This window comes from Equus caballus, chromosome 20 (genome assembly GCF_041296265.1).
Source record: "Equus caballus isolate H_3958 breed thoroughbred chromosome 20, TB-T2T, whole genome shotgun sequence".
NCBI classification, from domain to species: domain Eukaryota; kingdom Metazoa; phylum Chordata; class Mammalia; order Perissodactyla; family Equidae; genus Equus; species Equus caballus.
In genome coordinates this window covers 58,057,364-58,075,701 of record NC_091703.1, presented here as the reverse complement: position 1 = coordinate 58,075,701, position 18,338 = coordinate 58,057,364, and the positions used below count along the sequence as shown (strand labels likewise).

The 18,338-nt window shown below is 38.9% G+C and overlaps 1 protein-coding gene across 4 annotated transcripts in view; it reads right to left on the bottom strand.

Annotated features, from left to right (window-relative positions):
• Nucleotides 1-18,338, bottom strand: part of PRIM2 (DNA primase subunit 2) — a 425,357-nt gene that overhangs the window by 37,956 nt on the left and 369,063 nt on the right. Inside the window, exon 15 of one of the 4 annotated variants that reach the window (XM_023624307.2) lies at nucleotides 2,775-4,584. The exons of 2 other annotated variants lie outside the window; for them this stretch is intronic. In XM_023624307.2, the coding sequence (XP_023480075.2) occupies nucleotides 4,407-4,584 (178 nt within the window). In that variant the 3' untranslated portion in view covers nucleotides 2,775-4,406. Of the gene's footprint in view, nucleotides 1-2,774; nucleotides 4,585-18,338 lie in introns of those variants that run through there. One more of the 4 variants, XM_070245739.1, reaches the window with a different exon arrangement.

Genomic DNA, 18,338 nt, shown 5'->3' with positions numbered 1-18,338 from the left:
AATTTCTAGAGAATAGAGGGTCCTGTTGACATATATTTAGTCTAATCCTCTAACAGACAGGCCATTAAAAAAGGCCAAATGTTTGAATTCATTAAAAAATGGTGGGCTCGGCTCCTTAAGGATTTGCATTTCCATGATGAAGTGAAGCCATTTGTCTAGCTTACCCATTACTTTTTCCAGGAGAAAGCAGTTGGAGTAAAACTGGGGGTCCCTTCAAAGAGAATACAGGAAAGGGAATATGTAAGTGCCAGTGACTTACTGCTGCTGTCTCACCCCTTTTTATTAGGGATGCTATCTGCCTTCAAATATAGGTGTTCTACCTCCCCCAGGTCATGTTTCCTTTGAGATACAACTTATCTCTACTCCATGTAGCAACCGGCATGTCCCCAAATTCAGAGAACTGTAGTAAAATGGATCGAGCTGGGCTAGACAGTTCCAATTTTCAACCTGCCAAGCTGTCTGGAGCCAGGGCTGAGGTCCTCAGGGGCTAATCAACAGGCTAATTCAGATGTGATGAGTCAGAGAGGTTTGTCTGGGTCCCATTCCTCAAAGAGGAGATGCAAGTCAAAGCAAAGAGTCCAATATGCAACCAGGTCCAAGAACATCATACAGGCCGAACCATGGAAGAGAGCTAAGAATCAGAAGCAGGAAGGGAACCAAGCAGAGCTGGTCAGAGATGAAAGTATAAAGTGTCTATGCAATTTTGGATTGGGGAGTCCACTGCTTCTCTTTAATTTAGCAGTGGATAGAATACCCAGAGTTGAATCTGACTGGCTTAAAACAGATACTACTATTTGTCAGAATGTCCTCTACATCTCCAACTCAAAAGTGAGTAGGAATTGTCAGATCCATGTTCTACGCAAAGTTAAAGCACAATTCATTCCCTGGAATACTACTTTATCTCTCTTTAGCATGCGTATCAGTCAGGCTCTTGGTTGCGAGCAACAGAACTTGACACTGGAAGATAAACTAAAAAAATATATGATAATCCATATATTGTTGGCTGGGAGGCCTAGAGAACAAAGCCCAAGGATGGGCTTGGGTGCAATGTCAAAACCATGGTGCAGCTGGCTTGTTAAAGAACAATCACCATTGTTACTGCCCCACCAAAGACCAGAGGAAACCACTGTGGCCACTGCCACCACTGCACCATCAGGCAGGAGGCTATACCTAGGCCTGTTTGCTCATGTTTCTCCCTTCTGTATCAGAGTCTCTTATGGCTAAATTCTAGGATACGCGCTACATTTTAGCCATAAGAGAAGCTATAAACTTGAGGTTTGACTCTACTCTGAGGATGTGGAACTCAAAAATAGAAACTTCTCCAAATACAGAAAAACCGTTCAAAAGGTAATGGGCAATTTTTGACAGGGGTGCCAAGATAATTCAGTGGGGAAAAATATCTTTCTCAGCAAATACTGCTAAGGAACTGGACATCCACATGTAAATGAATGAAGTTGGAACCATTCCTTATACCACATACAAAAATTTACTCCAAATGGAGCACAGATTTAAACGTAAGAGCTAAAACTATAAAGCTCTTAGAAGAAAACGTAGAAGTAAATCTTTGTGACCTTGAGTTAAGCAAAGCCTTCTTGGATATAGCACCAAAAGCATAAGTGACCAAAACAAAACAAAACGATAAATAGGACTTCATCAAATTAAAAACTTTTATCCTTCAAAAGGTACCATCAAGAAAATGAAAGATGACACACAGTAAAGGGAAAACATATTTGCAAAATCATCTAGCTGTTTTGATTGCATTGGTGAAGGAGGAAATTCCACCCTAGGGTTATGGGGATGGTTGGACATACAACATCTGCAATAAAGCAGATAAGATTGACAGCAGTTTATTAGTCACATATACTCAAAGCCCAGGAGAGGAGAACACCATGCCATGTAGGGGCACATGGGAGTTGCACTCAGAAACAGAGTGAACAACCAGGAGCTGTGGAGGTCAACTTTGTAACATCAAGAGGGTGGGATGCCCCCTGTTTCCCAAGAAAGGATGTGACCAGCTTGTTTGAATAATTCCATGGGTTGGCAGGAAATTGAAACCCACTGCTCAAGAATAATCAGGAACCACATTTGGTCTGTTTGATAAGGAGGGCTGTTTGGCTAGGGGACGTTATACATGGGAGCAGAGTGGGGAGGGAATGAGAAGTTAGACTATTCAAGACCCTTCCAATTTTTCCAGATGTCAAGGCAGTGCATGATAGTGAACCCTAATTTTATGTCTTACACCACCATAAGACACCAGGGGACTTGCATCTAGGATATTTTAAGAACTCTCACAAATGAACAATAAAAATAAAAATAACCCAACTTAAAAATGGGTAAAGTCTTTCAATAGACATTTATCCAAAGAAGATATACAAATGGCTAATAAGCACATGAAAAGATGCTCAACATTATTAGCCATTAGGAAAATGCAATAAGATATCACTTCAGATCCACTAGGATGACTATAATAAAAAAGACAGACAAAAACAGTTGGCAAGGATATAGAGAAATTTGAGCCCACGTACATTGCTAGGAGGAATGCAAAATGATACAGCTGCTTTGGAAAACAGGTTGGCATTTCCTCAAAATATTAAACATAGAGTTACCATATCAACCAGCAATTTCGTTCTGAAGTATATACCCAGACGAAATGAAAACATATGTCCACACAAAAATTTGTACATTAATGTTCATAGCATCATTCACAACAGCCAAAAAGTGGAAACAACCCACATGTCCATCAACCGTTGAATCAATAAATAAAATGTGTATTCATGCAATGGAATATTATTCAGCAATAAAAAGAATGAAATATAGATACATACTACAATATGGATGAACCTTGAAAATATGCTGAGAGAAAATAGTCACAAAAGAACACCTACTGTATGATTCAATTTACAAGAAATGTCCAAAATAGGTAAATACAGAGAGACAGAAAATAGATTACTAGCTGCCTATGGCTGGGGGTGGTGGATGAGGAGTGAATGTCAATGTTTATTGGGTTTCTTTTTGGAAGATAAAAATGTTCTAAAATTGATTGTGATGATGGTTGAAAACTCTGTGAATGTATTAAAAACCATAAATTGTACACATTAAATGGGTGAATTACATGGTATGTGAATTGTTGAGATATAAAGTTGTTAATTTAAAAAAGGTAACGAGCAGCCTGAAGATGACTGATTTCAGTAGAATAACTATTCTAAAATATCTATTTGAATCTTCTACTTTAAAATATCTTTACAAAATTTGGAAACTCTCTGCATGGCTGATTGACTAGTGTATATTCTCTTATGAATCTCCTATAATCTTGTCATGGTTGATGGCTACGGTGAAGAGTACAGTAGTTAAGGAGGTAGATAAGAACTGCAATTTTATTTTTATCCATCTGTGTAAACAAAGTTTAGGGAATGGGCTGATAATTTTTTTAGAGAAAGAAAAGTTAATAGAGATACACTAGATGAGAAATTGCATCTCAAAGATGTTTGCTAACTTTTCGAAGGTCACACAGCCAAATGATGAAGATATTGTGTAGTGTGGAAACCTAACACACCATCTGTGATAGCCACCCTCCATGCTGGTTCCCAATGATCCTTGCCTCCTGGTATTTACATCCTTGTGCAGTCCCCTCCTTTCTTTCCCATCATCCATTCTGAGGGAAGCTAGCCAAATGTCATGATGACATTCAAACAACCTATGGAGAGATCCATGTGTCAAGGAACTGAGGCCTGCTAACAATCACGTGAGTGAACTTGGAAGCATATCCTCCCCAGTTGAGCTTTCAGATGAGACTGCAGCCCCAGCTGACAGCTTGATTGCAGTCTCATGAGAGACCTTGAGCCAGAACCATCCAGCTAAGACATTCCTGAATTCCTCCCCCACAGAATAGGTTTGGGGGAAGTTTGTTATGCAGTAATAGATAACTAACACACCATTTATGCTCTTTCCACTCTAAAAGCTACTTCTTATCTGAAAACTATCAAATATTTTCAAGGATTTTCCAGGATGCATGGGTTAAAATTCAAACCCTAATCATTCTGTTTGGGTAGCACTTTGATTTACATTTAGTCATTTAAGGAGAGGAAAATTAAATATCACAATAGTGGTGTAATTTTTTTCAATATGATTAGGAGATTTTTGCCCCTCAGTGAGAGCAAGGTATAGCATGTTAAAATAGGATAACCTCTTAGCTAAATATCATGTTCCTCGCGGTGGAGCCTGCACAGTTTCATTGAAACAGACTGGTACTGTGGACACTGCCTCCTGCTCTCCATCTGTGCTCTCTGTAAACAATATCACCCTTGTTTCTAGATCCACTCTGGCCAAATTTCTGAAGAGCCTCCCAACGTTACTAATAAACAAAGAGCCAGACAGAATGGAGAATACGGAGAAGAAATCAGCATATTTTATCCTCTACATTGTGCAAGCAAAATATACAAGAAGAGAAGAATATTCACAGGAAAGGTCATTATTACTGACATCCACTGTCCTCCTGGCCTCTTCCTCTCATTTACAGAAGACTCCAGCGACTGGCTCTCTGTCTCCTTCTCCCCTCTGTTCATGTCATCATTCTCAGTGATCCTACTAAGAAATAGAAGCAATCAGACAAGGACTTCTTCATTCTCCTTTTACCAAACCTGCCAACCAATCGCCTCTGTATCACAATGGAAGTCCCACCCACGCTCCATGGTCAATATCTCCCTGTGTGTTTTGCACCCCATCTCCTCTCAAATTCTCAAGGGTTTTACTCCAATATTTTCTACTCTGTCTTTCCACGATCATCCCTTTCTCCCTCTCTTTATACTAATCCTAGAAGTATACCAATATGCATTGATATCACCTCTCTGAAAATACCCTTTCTTAATCTCATATCCCCCTCTGGCTGCTATTCCACTTCTGACATCATTCCTGGGCAAAATCCCTCAAAGTAAATATTGATTCTTGGTTTCTCTGTTTTGCCATCTTTCATTTCTGCTTTAACTCATTCTAGTTGGGTTTTGACCCCAGCATTCCACTGATACTACTTTTATCAATTAGTACTAAATACCACACATTTTGCCATTTCCAGTGGACATTTTCCTCACCTCATCCTACTCAATCTCACATTCAATCTAGTGATCACTCTCTCCTTATCGAAATATTCTTCTCCCTTGGTTCCCTCACATTCTTCCTCCTACCTCTCTGGCTACTTCCACTCAGTCTCCTTTGCTCATTCCTCCTCTTCTGCCTGCTTTCCACCAGTTGCTGTTTCTCGGGGCTCAGTCCAAGGACATCTCTTCTCTCTCTTTCAAGTTGCTCATCTACTCCCAACACATGAAAGTCCATATAAAAGCCAAAGATTCCCACATTTGTGCCTCCAGATTCATATACCTACCTGCCAAGTTGAGATGTCCACTTGCCACACATACTTATTAAACTTAACATGTTTAAGTTCATTCCCAAACAAATTGCATTCCCAGGCAGCCCCTCCACCTAGATACTGAATCCTGAAACTAACTGGAGGGTTATCCATAATTTCTCTCTCTCCCTTAACCTCCATCCATATTCAACTCAACAGCAAGCCTTCTAAAGACTACCTCCAAAAGGTGACTTGAATCCATGCACTTTATGTCAAATGCCACCAACATAGTACAAGCCACCACTGTCTTTCACCTATAGCACTGCAATAGCTCCCTTGTTCCATTTTTCCCCCTCTAATCCATTCCCCACACAGTAGCCAGAAAAATCATTTAAGAAGATGACACTTAACAAACTCAATAACAAGCTCACAACATCCTGCCCATCTCTCCAACCTCATCTAATGCCACTTTCCTCACTGGTGAACTACAGTCACACGGACCTGCCATTTCCTGGAGCATATCGTGGTATCTCCTCCCTGAGACCTCCACAGTTACCATCATAAATTGCAAACATTTAACAGCTCCCAGATAAGAGGCAGCTTGTAGAGTGGAAAGAACACAACAGCATATTAGTTATCTATATTAGCAAATTTTCCCAATTTAATTCCATATAAAGTCAGCCCCCATCCCTGTCCCAACCACCAGGCTCTTTACCTGATTAGTTTCCTATTATATTTTCTATTTTAAATTAAATACCATCATATTTCTTGACCATATCCCTTCTTATTCTCTCTTTTTATAAATTCTTTATGGTTTATAATTGTAAATGTATTACACACCTGTTGCATCTCTACCCCACTAGACTGTAAACTCCATAAGCAGACCACCATGTCTTCTTAATTATTCATTCTAAAACCAATGTCTAGAGCAGTGCTCTGAATATATTAAGCCCTTATTAGTATTTGTTGAATTAATAATAATGATAATGCTACTTGAGAGTCATAGAATCAAAGAATGTTCCATTTAAGACCTACAAAATCAAAGGACCGTTATAAGTAAACCGGCCATTCTCTTGGAACGGTATATATGTTGTCAGTATGCCATGCATTTAAGAAGCTTATTAAATACAATAATGCAAAATTAATACATCCCCATCTGCACTAGCTGCATATTTGTGTATGTGTGTATGAGGTTGTGTTTCTTTCTTTAAAGTCCTTTTCTACTCTTCTAATTTCTGTTTCCAGCACCTTCTGATTCAGATTGAACAGGATCTGTCCAAAAAGAGAAAATGCTCTTGATTCCTCTTAGAGTATTTGACCTTAAAAGGCCACTATCAGAAGCCTAAAAATGTCAGCATTTCCCCAGATGCAGAGGCTTGTCTCCTTTCTTTAACCACTAAACTAAATGATAAATCAAAGATACTCTAAGGGGGGAAAACCATCAGAAGTCTTACTTGTAAAGCAGAATTGAAGTTGAAAAGAAAGTAGGAATGAGACACATTATATGGGCATCAGCAGCCACAGGGGAATCCTGCCAAAAAGTCAGAAATCGCTTCTCAAGGATAACCGTTTTCAATCTATTTTATTCCTTTTTATTACTCTTCCCAGGTAACACAAAACCTCAACTGATATGAACCCTTTTAACAAATGTGGTTTGTAATACGGTCTATTTATATTCTTATTTTATTTGATTCAATTATTCCCCTATAATTCTCCTGGTATTAAAAGTCCTTTTGATGGTTGTTCTGTTTTCCATTTCCAAAGTCATTAACCTCCATTCCCTACCCGAGGTAAGGGGAACGCTCTGTGAGTGACAGCCTTGTTTACAGAGAGCAAGAAAAGATTTGGCAGCTGGTCTAAAGTGTCAAACGAGACGGCCTGAAGAATGCTATAGAAAAGTGTCACCAAATGGGGACGCGATGGCACGCTAACTAGACTGCCTCCTTGTCGCCCACTAATAGAATTCTCTGACATGCTCCTCTTGAGAGAGAAAGATTTGCTAGGCGGGAGGAGTGCAGGATAGTTTCTTGTGTACCTTTCATATGACTTTCACAGTCTTCAAACTCTCAGAAGCACAGAGATTGCCTTAAAAATGCAAATAATGAGAAGAAACAAACAAACAAAAAAGACTGTATTAATTTGAATTAAAACATAATGCCCTTTTGAGAAAGATTTCATTTTTAACATCTCAGAGTACCTCTAATACACCAAACTTTTAGCACAAAATTGATGCTTTTTATCCATTTCAAAAGGTATATCTGAGAGTATGCCAAAGTGTTATTTTCAATTATGTCATTACTTAAAAATCATATGATCAGGTAGCAATTGGCCAAAGTCCTCTAAAATAGTTAAGTATTCAAGTCTCTCTTCTATTGCTACATTTAGTCTCTTGGTGAGTTCAGTTTGTCCATTTGATAGACATTTCTTAAATGCCTACTATGTGCAGGCACAATACCAGGCACTTAAAATTAAATAAAATTAGAAATTTATTTTCCAAATTGCACTAGCCACATCTAGGAGACATCAGATAGTTCACAGTCTGGTAGGAAAGAGAGAAAAGAGGACAATAAGTGTTCTAGCAGTCATGAGAATGTCCACAAGGCTTTCTTTTCTGCATTTCCTCTGGGCTCAAGCCTTTCACTGGAATCCTAAGCTATTTCTTCTAATCCATTGGATCTATCTTCACTTCAAAGTCAGGATGTTCAAAACAGATTTTGCCATTCTTCCTAACCCCAGTCTGGTTCCCAGCCCAAGATCCCTAATTGTCAAAACAATCACCAACGATGAGCATGCACTGTGTGCCAAGTACTGCATTAAGTATGTCACACAGATGATCTAATTTAACCCTCAAAATATTCCTATGATCTAGGTCATATGATTAGTCTATTTTACAAATAAGAAAACCAAGACTTAGAAAGGTTAAGTAACATGCCCAAATAACTAGAAAGTTGTATCTGTAGGCAGGCACTTAAAATCGGACTCTAGAGCTACATTGTCTAATAGCCACATGTGGCCATTGAGCATTTGAAATTTGGCTAATGCAACTAAGAAAATACTCAATCAAACTATTCTCTAAAAGTGAAAGCAAAACAAAATCTTGTTCAGATCACCAAAGCTGAGAGAATCTCACCAGCACGCTTGTGCCTTCATAACCAAGGTAATGAACTACAGACCCTCAAATAAAACTACGTAGGCTTAACACTCTCAACTCCCCCAGTGAATGATTTCATGGACTATTGCTGTATCGTCAGGGCCTCTAACTCGCTGCTTCTCGAGCCTGAGTACATAGCAGAACTTCTGAGAGTTTTTCAGATTATGGTAATCCAGGTTCCAGCCCATAGCAATTAGTAAGATTCACAATGAACGGGGCCTGGGTTCCTGAGGTGATTCTAATATTCAGGTAGGGGTCAAACTGGCTTCCTAACCTCGCCGCTTAGATCCCCGGCCTATTTCCAATCTCCAGCTGCCCTGTTGAAAATAGCTGGCATACAGGTCAGTCATTTTTCCACCACTGAACTATAAAGAAATATAATGAATAGAGAAAGCCACGTAAGGAAGATCAAGTGAACAATTTCACACTCGATCTGCCATCAAAATCCAGTTGAGACGTTATTTACTTTGCCCTTGGCTTCTCCGGAGGGCAGCATTTCTAGATCTTCCAGAACCCACACACATGTCAATCTTGTGTATGGTACCATGTCTTCAAGAGAAAGCAAAGGGGAGAAAAGGCAGTTCCTTTTATCTCTGTGTTGCCATTTTGACTGCTCCTTCCTGTGTTCAACTTGTGCTTTTCTCCTATAGACTCTTCATTTGTGGGACTAACAAACTCCTGAAGTCTCTATCATCACTCTTTCAAGGGTTTCTCTTTTCCCATCCACCCTGAGCCCTATTAAGATAAAACCAAAGCAAATGTTTTCTTCCACGGCGCAACATTTATTGATCCTAGAGAAAACTTTTCCAGTCTTTTCTACAGTAAAAGTACATTTTGTCAAGCCTTTTAACTGAGTTCGATTATCTTTTACAAACTATACAAGAAGAAAGAGTTTTTACAAGAACAGGAATATTTTAAAGCCATTTCATTTCTAAGAAAAATCTTTGACAACATGCAGTTGCCTATATGCTACTTTAATTATTAACAGCACCCCTGATTACTCTCAAAATTCTCCTACTTTGCATGATAAATTATATGTTTACCTTGTTTGTTGGCCAAATGAAGAGCAGTTTTCATCAGAGTGTCACAGAAGGAATTTTACCCACATCAGCAAGATTTCATGAACCAGACAATTCATGCCCATCCACCCTGTGCCGTTGTGCCACAAACTGTTAAAATGCCAAACAGTTAGAGTCCCAGTAATTGGAACTAAGGCTGAATGCAATTATTTCTGTGAGTCTGAGCTGATACCTTTGATTCTCCTAAAGTTATATCATATATCTGGAGTATAAGGAAGGCTTGCCGACAAAATGAAAATAACAGTAGGTATTAATAATGCCCATACACTTGGTTTGTATCCATCATTCGTATGCCAAGCCTGGACTCTTCTCGACCTACCATTGTTCTCGATAAAATATTCATGCACCTCTTACACATATGAATTTCTGATCAGGTTGTCTCCCAAAGATATAATTCAGATACTTCTTGCTGAAAACATGATTTCTTACAACCTCCACCTCCATTCCTATCTGCCTCTGTCTACCCTCAGGAGTTATGAGACATGTTTTCCACTTTTCTTGGTTAAAAAGTCCATCCACGACAATTTGCATTCTGGCCTAAACATTGTTAGTATCAATAGCATAAAATAATATCCACTATTAGAAAAAGTATGAGGGAATACAACAGATTTACCATGGTTTAGCCCAAATCGCTAAAGTGGAAATACGAATAAAAGTGAAAAGAATGTTTAAATGACTCCTTATGTGTGCTGAAAACAGGTACCAGTGACTTTCCCACTCAAGAAGAACTTTCTGAGTCCAACCGGATGAAAACAGTCGTAGCTTCCGCAGTCCCCACAGAGCCAACTTCTTAGCAATGGTTTGGTTGCATTTCCTCTAATAGATCCACTCATAAAATTTTCTAAGTGAAACTAGTTTCTTTCAAATAACAAATGAATTTACAATGATCATTTCTACAGGGCTATTCACCGCAAATAAGCTAGATCTTTATCCTAGGGCGTCACTGAAATATAACAGACATGTTTCTCTGTAGAAATAGACCGAAGTGAAGTGCTACATCCATTGACCTTTCCAAATAATCTTGCTTCGTGAACAAAAGGCAGTGTTAATTTCCTCAAGAGTAAGAGCTGATGCAGTTGTCAAAGATAAAAGAAAAGGACACAATAGCAGCAGACTTCAAATGTGCTCTGGATACTGAAATAATGATAGCAAAGGCGATCGGTGACCTCGAGAATGACAACGAACTAAAGTGGGATTTAGACGTCCCCAAGTATAATGTATTCACCGACACTTTTTATTTCAAATGGACAAGCCATGGAGCAGAATTAATGCCCTGTGGAACTCATGGCTGCGCATCGAAATCCACCTAGTGACCAAGACTTATGGGCCTTCCAAACAACCCAGGTGAAGGTGGCACTCTTTACGGTGTGCCTGACCAGCAGAATACAGATTTGATTTTCTGACCCTGGAGAAAAATACAAAGCAGTCACTTTGAGCTAAGACTCCAAATTACAGCTGTGGTTCAGCTTAGATTCCTTTTGTAAAATAAAACTTGCTGACTAAGCCCATAAGAATTGATTTATCTTTTCCTTTTAATGGTGTTTATCAGAACAGAATTGGTCTCTTGTTATCACTCTGAATACATTGGGCTTTGCTGGCTACCTAGCTCAGTACATTTATTCTAACCTCATTGTGGCTATCAGAAAATGAATTTGCTAATTAATAGCAGAAACCCAAGAATAAACATAGAGGGTAAGTGCAAAAGGATTATATTCTTCAGGAATGGTGTCGAATTATATTTCAGACAACTCCTCCTCGGCCAAATAACACACAAAACAAAGCACACAGGGGCTTTCAGTCATGAAGAGGCAGAGAAAAGAAAAGGACAGCAGATCGAATATAGAAATAATTTGTCATCTCAAAAGACTTCCAAAGCGCAATAAAAGACTGTGTGGAATCTAATTGAAATGATTCTGGGAATGAAATGACATCAGTGCTTGGTGAAGGCACATTAGGAAATACTGTTGCTTGAGTGAAAAACTAACGGAGCCCTCAGTTTGGTGTAATGGTGCATGAGAAAAGGCACCTTCCGGGGTCACCCACTTCAGCGCCACCACAAATCAATGTGATGGAACACACCAAAGATACCAGGCAGGCCCTTGAAAGTGTGCGTCAATCAGGTCTCCTCTGACTTCAACTGGAAGTACTTGTAATAAAAACAGGTCTTTACGAAACTCTCCACGAGGACCTGTTTCAGGCTCCCCTGGGATGAATAGTGTTTGCTCCTTCCCCTACAGAAATAGTAGGGCACACTGCTATCCACTTGGAAATGGAAGGGAAGGCTTGGACCCTACGTTTCTTTCAAATAATTCAGTTTAGTGCAACCAACAGTAACTTAACGTTATTAAGTACTAGGCAGACACTACTTAGCACTGGGGACCCTGAAAGTCACAACACTTGTTTTCATAAAGTCACTGCCTAGTGGGGGATAAATTATAATACCACAATGAAGTTATACTAAAAACATACACAACGTCCAGAACGATTTGTTCCGTCTGAAGACTTCACACATGCAGAGATGCCTAAGCGTCATGCTGAAGTGCAAATATGCGTTCACCATACAGACGAGGTGGGGAAGGATCCACTCACCTGACAGTGAGAATGAAGTAAGTGGAGTGAATATCCAGAACTGCGATCGCCAAGGAACACCGAAGGGCATTACCAAGCAAAGGGCAAGCTGCTGTCCAACTGTGGGTGCCTTTGAAGTTTAGACTCTAAGCATTAACAGAGACTTCCAACAAAATCTTCCCTTGAAAGTTGTCTGTTTTCTTTTTCTCCAATTCCTCTCCACATTTCCTCTTGAACCTACTCCAAACAGGCATTTGAGTCCACCACTCTGCTAAAATAGCTTTTGCCAAGGTCACCAATAACACTTATGTTGCTGAATCCAAAGTCAGTTTTGATCCTTAAAAATTTGACCTCCCAACATTTAATAGAATGTACCACATCCTCTTTCTGGAAACATTTTCTTGCTTTGGCTTCTGGAACACCAGCGTCTTGGCTGTCCTCCTGACTTAAAGACTATCCCTTTGGTCTCCTCTGCAGTTTCCCCCTCATTTCCTTGCACTCCAAATGTTGGAGAGCACCAGGACTCAGCCCTCAGATCTCTCTTTTTTTTTAATTTTTAATTAATTAATTAATTTTTTTATTGCTGTAACATTGGTTTATAACATTATATAAATTTCAGATGTACATCATTATATTTCAATTGCTGTGTAGATTACATCATGTTCACCACCCAAAAATTAATTACAATCTATCACCATACGCATGTGCCTAATCATACCCTTCCTCCCTCCCCCCTTCCCCTATGGTAACCACCAATCCAATCTCTGTCTCTATGTGATTGTTTCTTGTTGTTTTTATGTTCTACTTATGAGTGAGATCATACAGTATTTGATTTTCTCCCTCTGACTTATTTCACTTAGCATAATACCCTCAAGGTCTATCCATGTTGTTACAAATGGCCAGATTTCATTGTTTCTTATGGCTGAGTAGTATTCCATTGTGTATATATACCACACCTTCTTTAGATTTCATTGTTTCTTATGGCTGAGTAGTATTCCATTGTGTATATATACCACACCTTCTTTATCCATTCATCCCTTGATGAGCACCTAGGTTGCTTCCAAGTCTTGACTATTGTGAATAATGCTGCAGTGAACATAGGGGTGCATGTATCTTTACACATTTATGTTTTCATGTTCCTTGGATAAATACCCAGCAGTGCAATAGCTAGATCATATGGCAGTTATAGTCTTAATTTTTTGAGGAATCTCCATACTGTTTTCCATAGTGGCTGCACCAGTTTGCACTCTCACCAGCAGTGTGTGAGAGTTCCCTTCTCTCCACGTCCTCTCCAACACTTGCTGTTTCCCATCTTGTTAATTATAGCCATTCCAAAGAAAGTGAGGTGATATCTCATTGTGGTTCTGATTTGCATTTCCCTGATAGTTAGTGATGTTGAACATCCTTTCATGTGCATGTTGGCCATCTGTATATCTTCTTCAAAAAATGTCTGTTCAGACCTTTTGCCCATTTTTTAACTGGGTTGTTTGTTTTTTTGCTGTTGAGATGTATGCACTCTTTACATATTTTGGATATTAACCCATTATCAGATATATGGTTTGCAAATATCTTTTCTCAATTGTTAGGCTGTCTTTTCATTTTGTTGATGGTTTCCTTTGCTGTGCAGAAGTTTTTAGTTTGATATAGCCCCATTTGTTTATTTTTTCTATTGTTTCCCTCTTCTGGTCAGACATGGTACTTGAAAATATGCTGCTAAGACTGACGTCGAAGAGTGTACTGCCTGTTTTCTTCTAGAAGTTTCATGGTTTCAGGTCTTACATTCAAGTCTTTAATCCACTTTGAGTTAATTTTTGTGTATGGTGTAAGATAATGGTCTACTTTCATTCGTTTGCATGTAGCTGTCCAGTTTTCCCAGCACCATTTACTGAAGAGATTTTCCTTTCTCCATGGTATGTTCTTGGCTCCCTTGTCGAAAATTAGCTGTCCACAGATGTGTGTGTTCATTTCTGGGCTCTCAATTCTGTTCCATTGATCCGTGTGTCTGTTTCTGTGTCAGTACCATGCTGTTTTGGTTACTATAGATTTGTAGTATATTTTGAAATCATGGAGTGTGATATCTCCAGCTTTGTTCTTTTTTCTCAGGATTCCTTTAGCTATTCAGGGTCTTTTGTTCTTCCATATAAATTTTAGGATTCTTTGTTCTATTTCCGTGAAAAATGTTGTTGGAACTTTAATAAGGATTGCATTGAATCTGTAGATTGCTTTAGGAAGTATGGACATTTTAACTATGTTAGTTCTTCCAATCCAAGAGAACAGAATGTCTTTGCTCTATCCAAACTAACTTCCTAGGATATCTCACCCAGCCTCACTCTTTTAAAAAGCATTTATGGTTTTTATAAATGACTCCCACATTTATACCTCTGGCCTTGATTGCAACCACGGACTCCAATTCACATATCTCACTGCCTACTAAACATTTATACTTGGGAGTCTCGGGAATCTCAGCCTTACCACATCCCAAAAGAAACTTCTTACTCCTCCTCCACCTGTTCCTACTCTTATCTTATCCATCTCAGTTATGGTATCTTCATGTTTCCATTGTTCATGACAGACATCGTCCAATCCAACACCAGATCTCTTTCAAAATACATCCAGAATCTGACTTCTTCTCAGCACCTCTACTGCTAAAATCTTGGTCCAAGCCATAACTGTCTCTCATCAAGAATACTGTAATAGCCTCCACAATGGGCACCCTACTTCTGTTCTTGTAATCAGAGTCATTGTTCAAATACTTAAATCAGATCATGTCATTCTGCTATCCCTCCGATGGCTTCCCAGCCAAGTCAGAGTAAAACCAACAATTCCCTCCCAACACTGACTCTACCCCTGTCACTTTTGCCCTCTCCCTGCTCGCTTCACCTCAGCCACACTGGCCTCCTTGCTAGTCCTCGAACACGCAGAGCAGTCTCCCACTTCAGAGCCTTTGTACTTACTTTCCCTCTGCTTCTGAAGCTCCTCCCTCATGGAATCACATGGCTCACTTCCTCCTTTCTCTATTACCTATTTAAATGTCGCCTTTGCAGCAAGATCTTCCACAACCACTTTTTATAAAAGAGCAACTCTTCCCCCTCACTCCAGCACGCCCTATTTCATTTTCCCTGCTTTTCCTAAATTGTACTTATTACCAGCTGATATTTATATCTTTATATGCGTATTTACTTGTCTGTCTACCTCCACCAGAATATAAGTTCTGAGAGGGCCAAGGCTTTATCCCTTGTGTCCACTGGTGTACCCCAGTACTGAGAATGGTGCCAGCTATGTAGTAGGTGCTCAATAAAAATTTATTGACTGACTTCATGAATGAAGAGAAATTGTTCCTAGCACCTGAGCTCTCAGCAGAAAGTCAATTCTTTAGAAGGCCATCATACCATTTCCTCCAGAGAGAAGAAGCTAGTGACTGATACCAAAACCACACAATTCCTTTCTTGCTTATACAAATAAAATACACACATACAGTAGGTACTGAAATTCTCACAACTGAATACAGGTGCAATCATTTATAAGGTCCTCTTAAAAACTTTCTAAAGTTGCTAGTTTAAGAACCTCGTCTTGAGTTAAGCTTGTACTATATTTGTACCTGGACCTTACCCAACTGGTAAAGGTTCTATTGCCTTTGGAGAAAAATTTATACTAACATTTTTTTGAGGAATTTTTAGAGAAAAATAGGTACTAAAGTTTAGGATTTACATGTTCTTCTGCTAGGAATTCCATCCTAGGTATTTAACCTAGAAAAAGAGATATATGCAGAAAGGTTTATTGCAACATTATTTGTAATAGGGAAAAATTTGAAACAACCTAAATAGGAGAATGGATAAATAAACTGCGTATGTTCATACAGTGGAGTACCAAATAGCCCTTCAGAACTAGAGCCTCATGTATCAACTTGGATAAATCTCAAAAGCATTGTTGAACAAATAAGCAAGTTGCAGGATATTGTAATACCAATTACATAAAGCTTAAAAGTGTACAACACAATAATATATAAAATTTATGGAGACATAAGCAACATAGTAAAAGCAGAAAAGGATAAACACCAAATTCAGGAAGGTGGCTACCTCTGGAGAGAGAGGGATGGAAAAAGGGGAATGAGGCTCATAACTGTATCTGCAATGACTTATTTCTTAACAAACAAAATATATCTGAAGAAAATGTGTCAAGATTTTAAGATTTGACAGAGCTTGGTGGCATTTTTTCATTATTTCTCTATGCTTTCCTATGTGTTTGAAATATTTCATAATAAAAAAGATTCTGTTCCCCAAAGTGGAGAAAACCAGATAAACAGCCCCCTTAACACAGCACAATATTAATGAGGCTCAATTATATTTACAAGGGCATTCCAGGTGGAGAAAAGTGTATTTGCATAATTGCTTATTTTGAGTAACCCCAGTATACAGAGTTAAATCATGAAGGATCTTATATGTCATGCTAAGCAGTTGGAATTTTATCCTATTGGAAACGGAAAGTCATTGAGTTTTAGGCAAGGGGGTAACATGATTTGATTTCCATTTTAGTGAGATCACTCTTAGGGGGATATTTGGGGAATAGAATGGAGGACTAAAGTGAGTGGAGATAGGAAGACCAGTTTGGAAGCTTTTTCAATGATCTAGGCAAAAGACAATGAACTCCTGGACTGAGTTAGTGGCGTGGGGATGGAGGAAAGGAAATGAATGTAAAGACTTTGGGAAATAAAATCAACGGGACTCTGATGTACAAAATATGGAAGGAAGTCCAAGGTGCCTTTCAAGTTTCTAGCCAATTGGAATGAGAAGATAATGGTTGATACACAATAATGGGGAATTGGGGGACCTGCAGATTTAGGAGTGGCAGGGGAGACAAAGAGTTAAGACATGTTGAATTCCAGCCATCTGAGACATCACTGGGGAGGATATCCAGGAAACAGGGGAGTTAATAGGTCTGTAGCTCTGGAAGAAAATTCGGAGCTAAAGACAAATATTTGGTGTTCATCCATGTATAGTTTGCAAGTAAAACCATGAGAGTGGTTGACATCTGCCTGCAGAGTATGGAGACTGGAGATTAAGGAGAGAAGAGACCCAAGGATGGAAGTTTAGGATCACCACAACGAATGTGAGACACTGAAGAGCATCCCATGAGTAAGACTGAACAGAAAGGGTGGAGGTGTGGAGGAAGAATCCAGAAATCATGGAAGGCAATTTCATGCCATTAAGCCTGACAGCTTGAATTGGTCAGTACCACCCCTCTGCCTTCCCCTGTATTGAAATAATTGAGAACTGCCTCCTCTTAGTGAAGGCTAATTTCTCCACCTGGGCTTTGAATGACTTCAAAAGTGGATACTTTCAACATAGGTACTGGAAGCTTTGGCCAGGGCAATTAGGCAAGAAAAAGAAATAAACGGTATCCAAATTGGAAAGGAAGAAGTGAAACTCTTGCTGTTTGCAGATGACATGATTCTATCTATAGAAAACCCTAAAGAATCTATCAGAAAACTATCAGAAATAACCAACAACTATACCAAAGTTGCAGGGTACAAAATCGACTTACAAAAATCAGTTGCATTTCTATACTCTAATGAAGAACTAGCAGAAAGAGAACTCAAGACGACAACCCCATGTACAATCTCAACAGAAAGAATAAAATACCTAGGAATAAACTTAACCAAGGAGGTGAAAGACCTATACACTGAAAACTATAAGACATTATTGAAAGAAATCAAAGATGACATAAAGAAATGGAAAGATCTTCCATGTACATGGATTGGAAGAATAAACATAGTTAAAATGTCCATATTACCTAAAGCAATCTACAGATTCAATGCCATCCTAATCAGAATCCCAATGACATTCATCATGGAAACAGAACAAAGAATTCTAAAATATATGTGGAACAACAAAAGACCCCAAATAGCAAAAGCAATCCTGAGAAAAAAGAACAAAATCGGAGGCATCACAATCCCTGACTTCAAAATATAATACAAAGTTATAGTAATCAAAACAGCATGGTACTGGCACAAAAACAGACACACAGATCAGTGGAACAGAATTGAAAGTCTATGTACAGCTAATCTTCGACAAAGGAGCAAAAAACATACAATGGAGAAAGAAAGTCCTTTCAGTAAGTGGTGTTAGGAAAACCGGACAGCCACATGCAAAAGAATGAAAGTGGACCATTATCTTAGACTGTACACAAAAGTCAGCTCAAAATG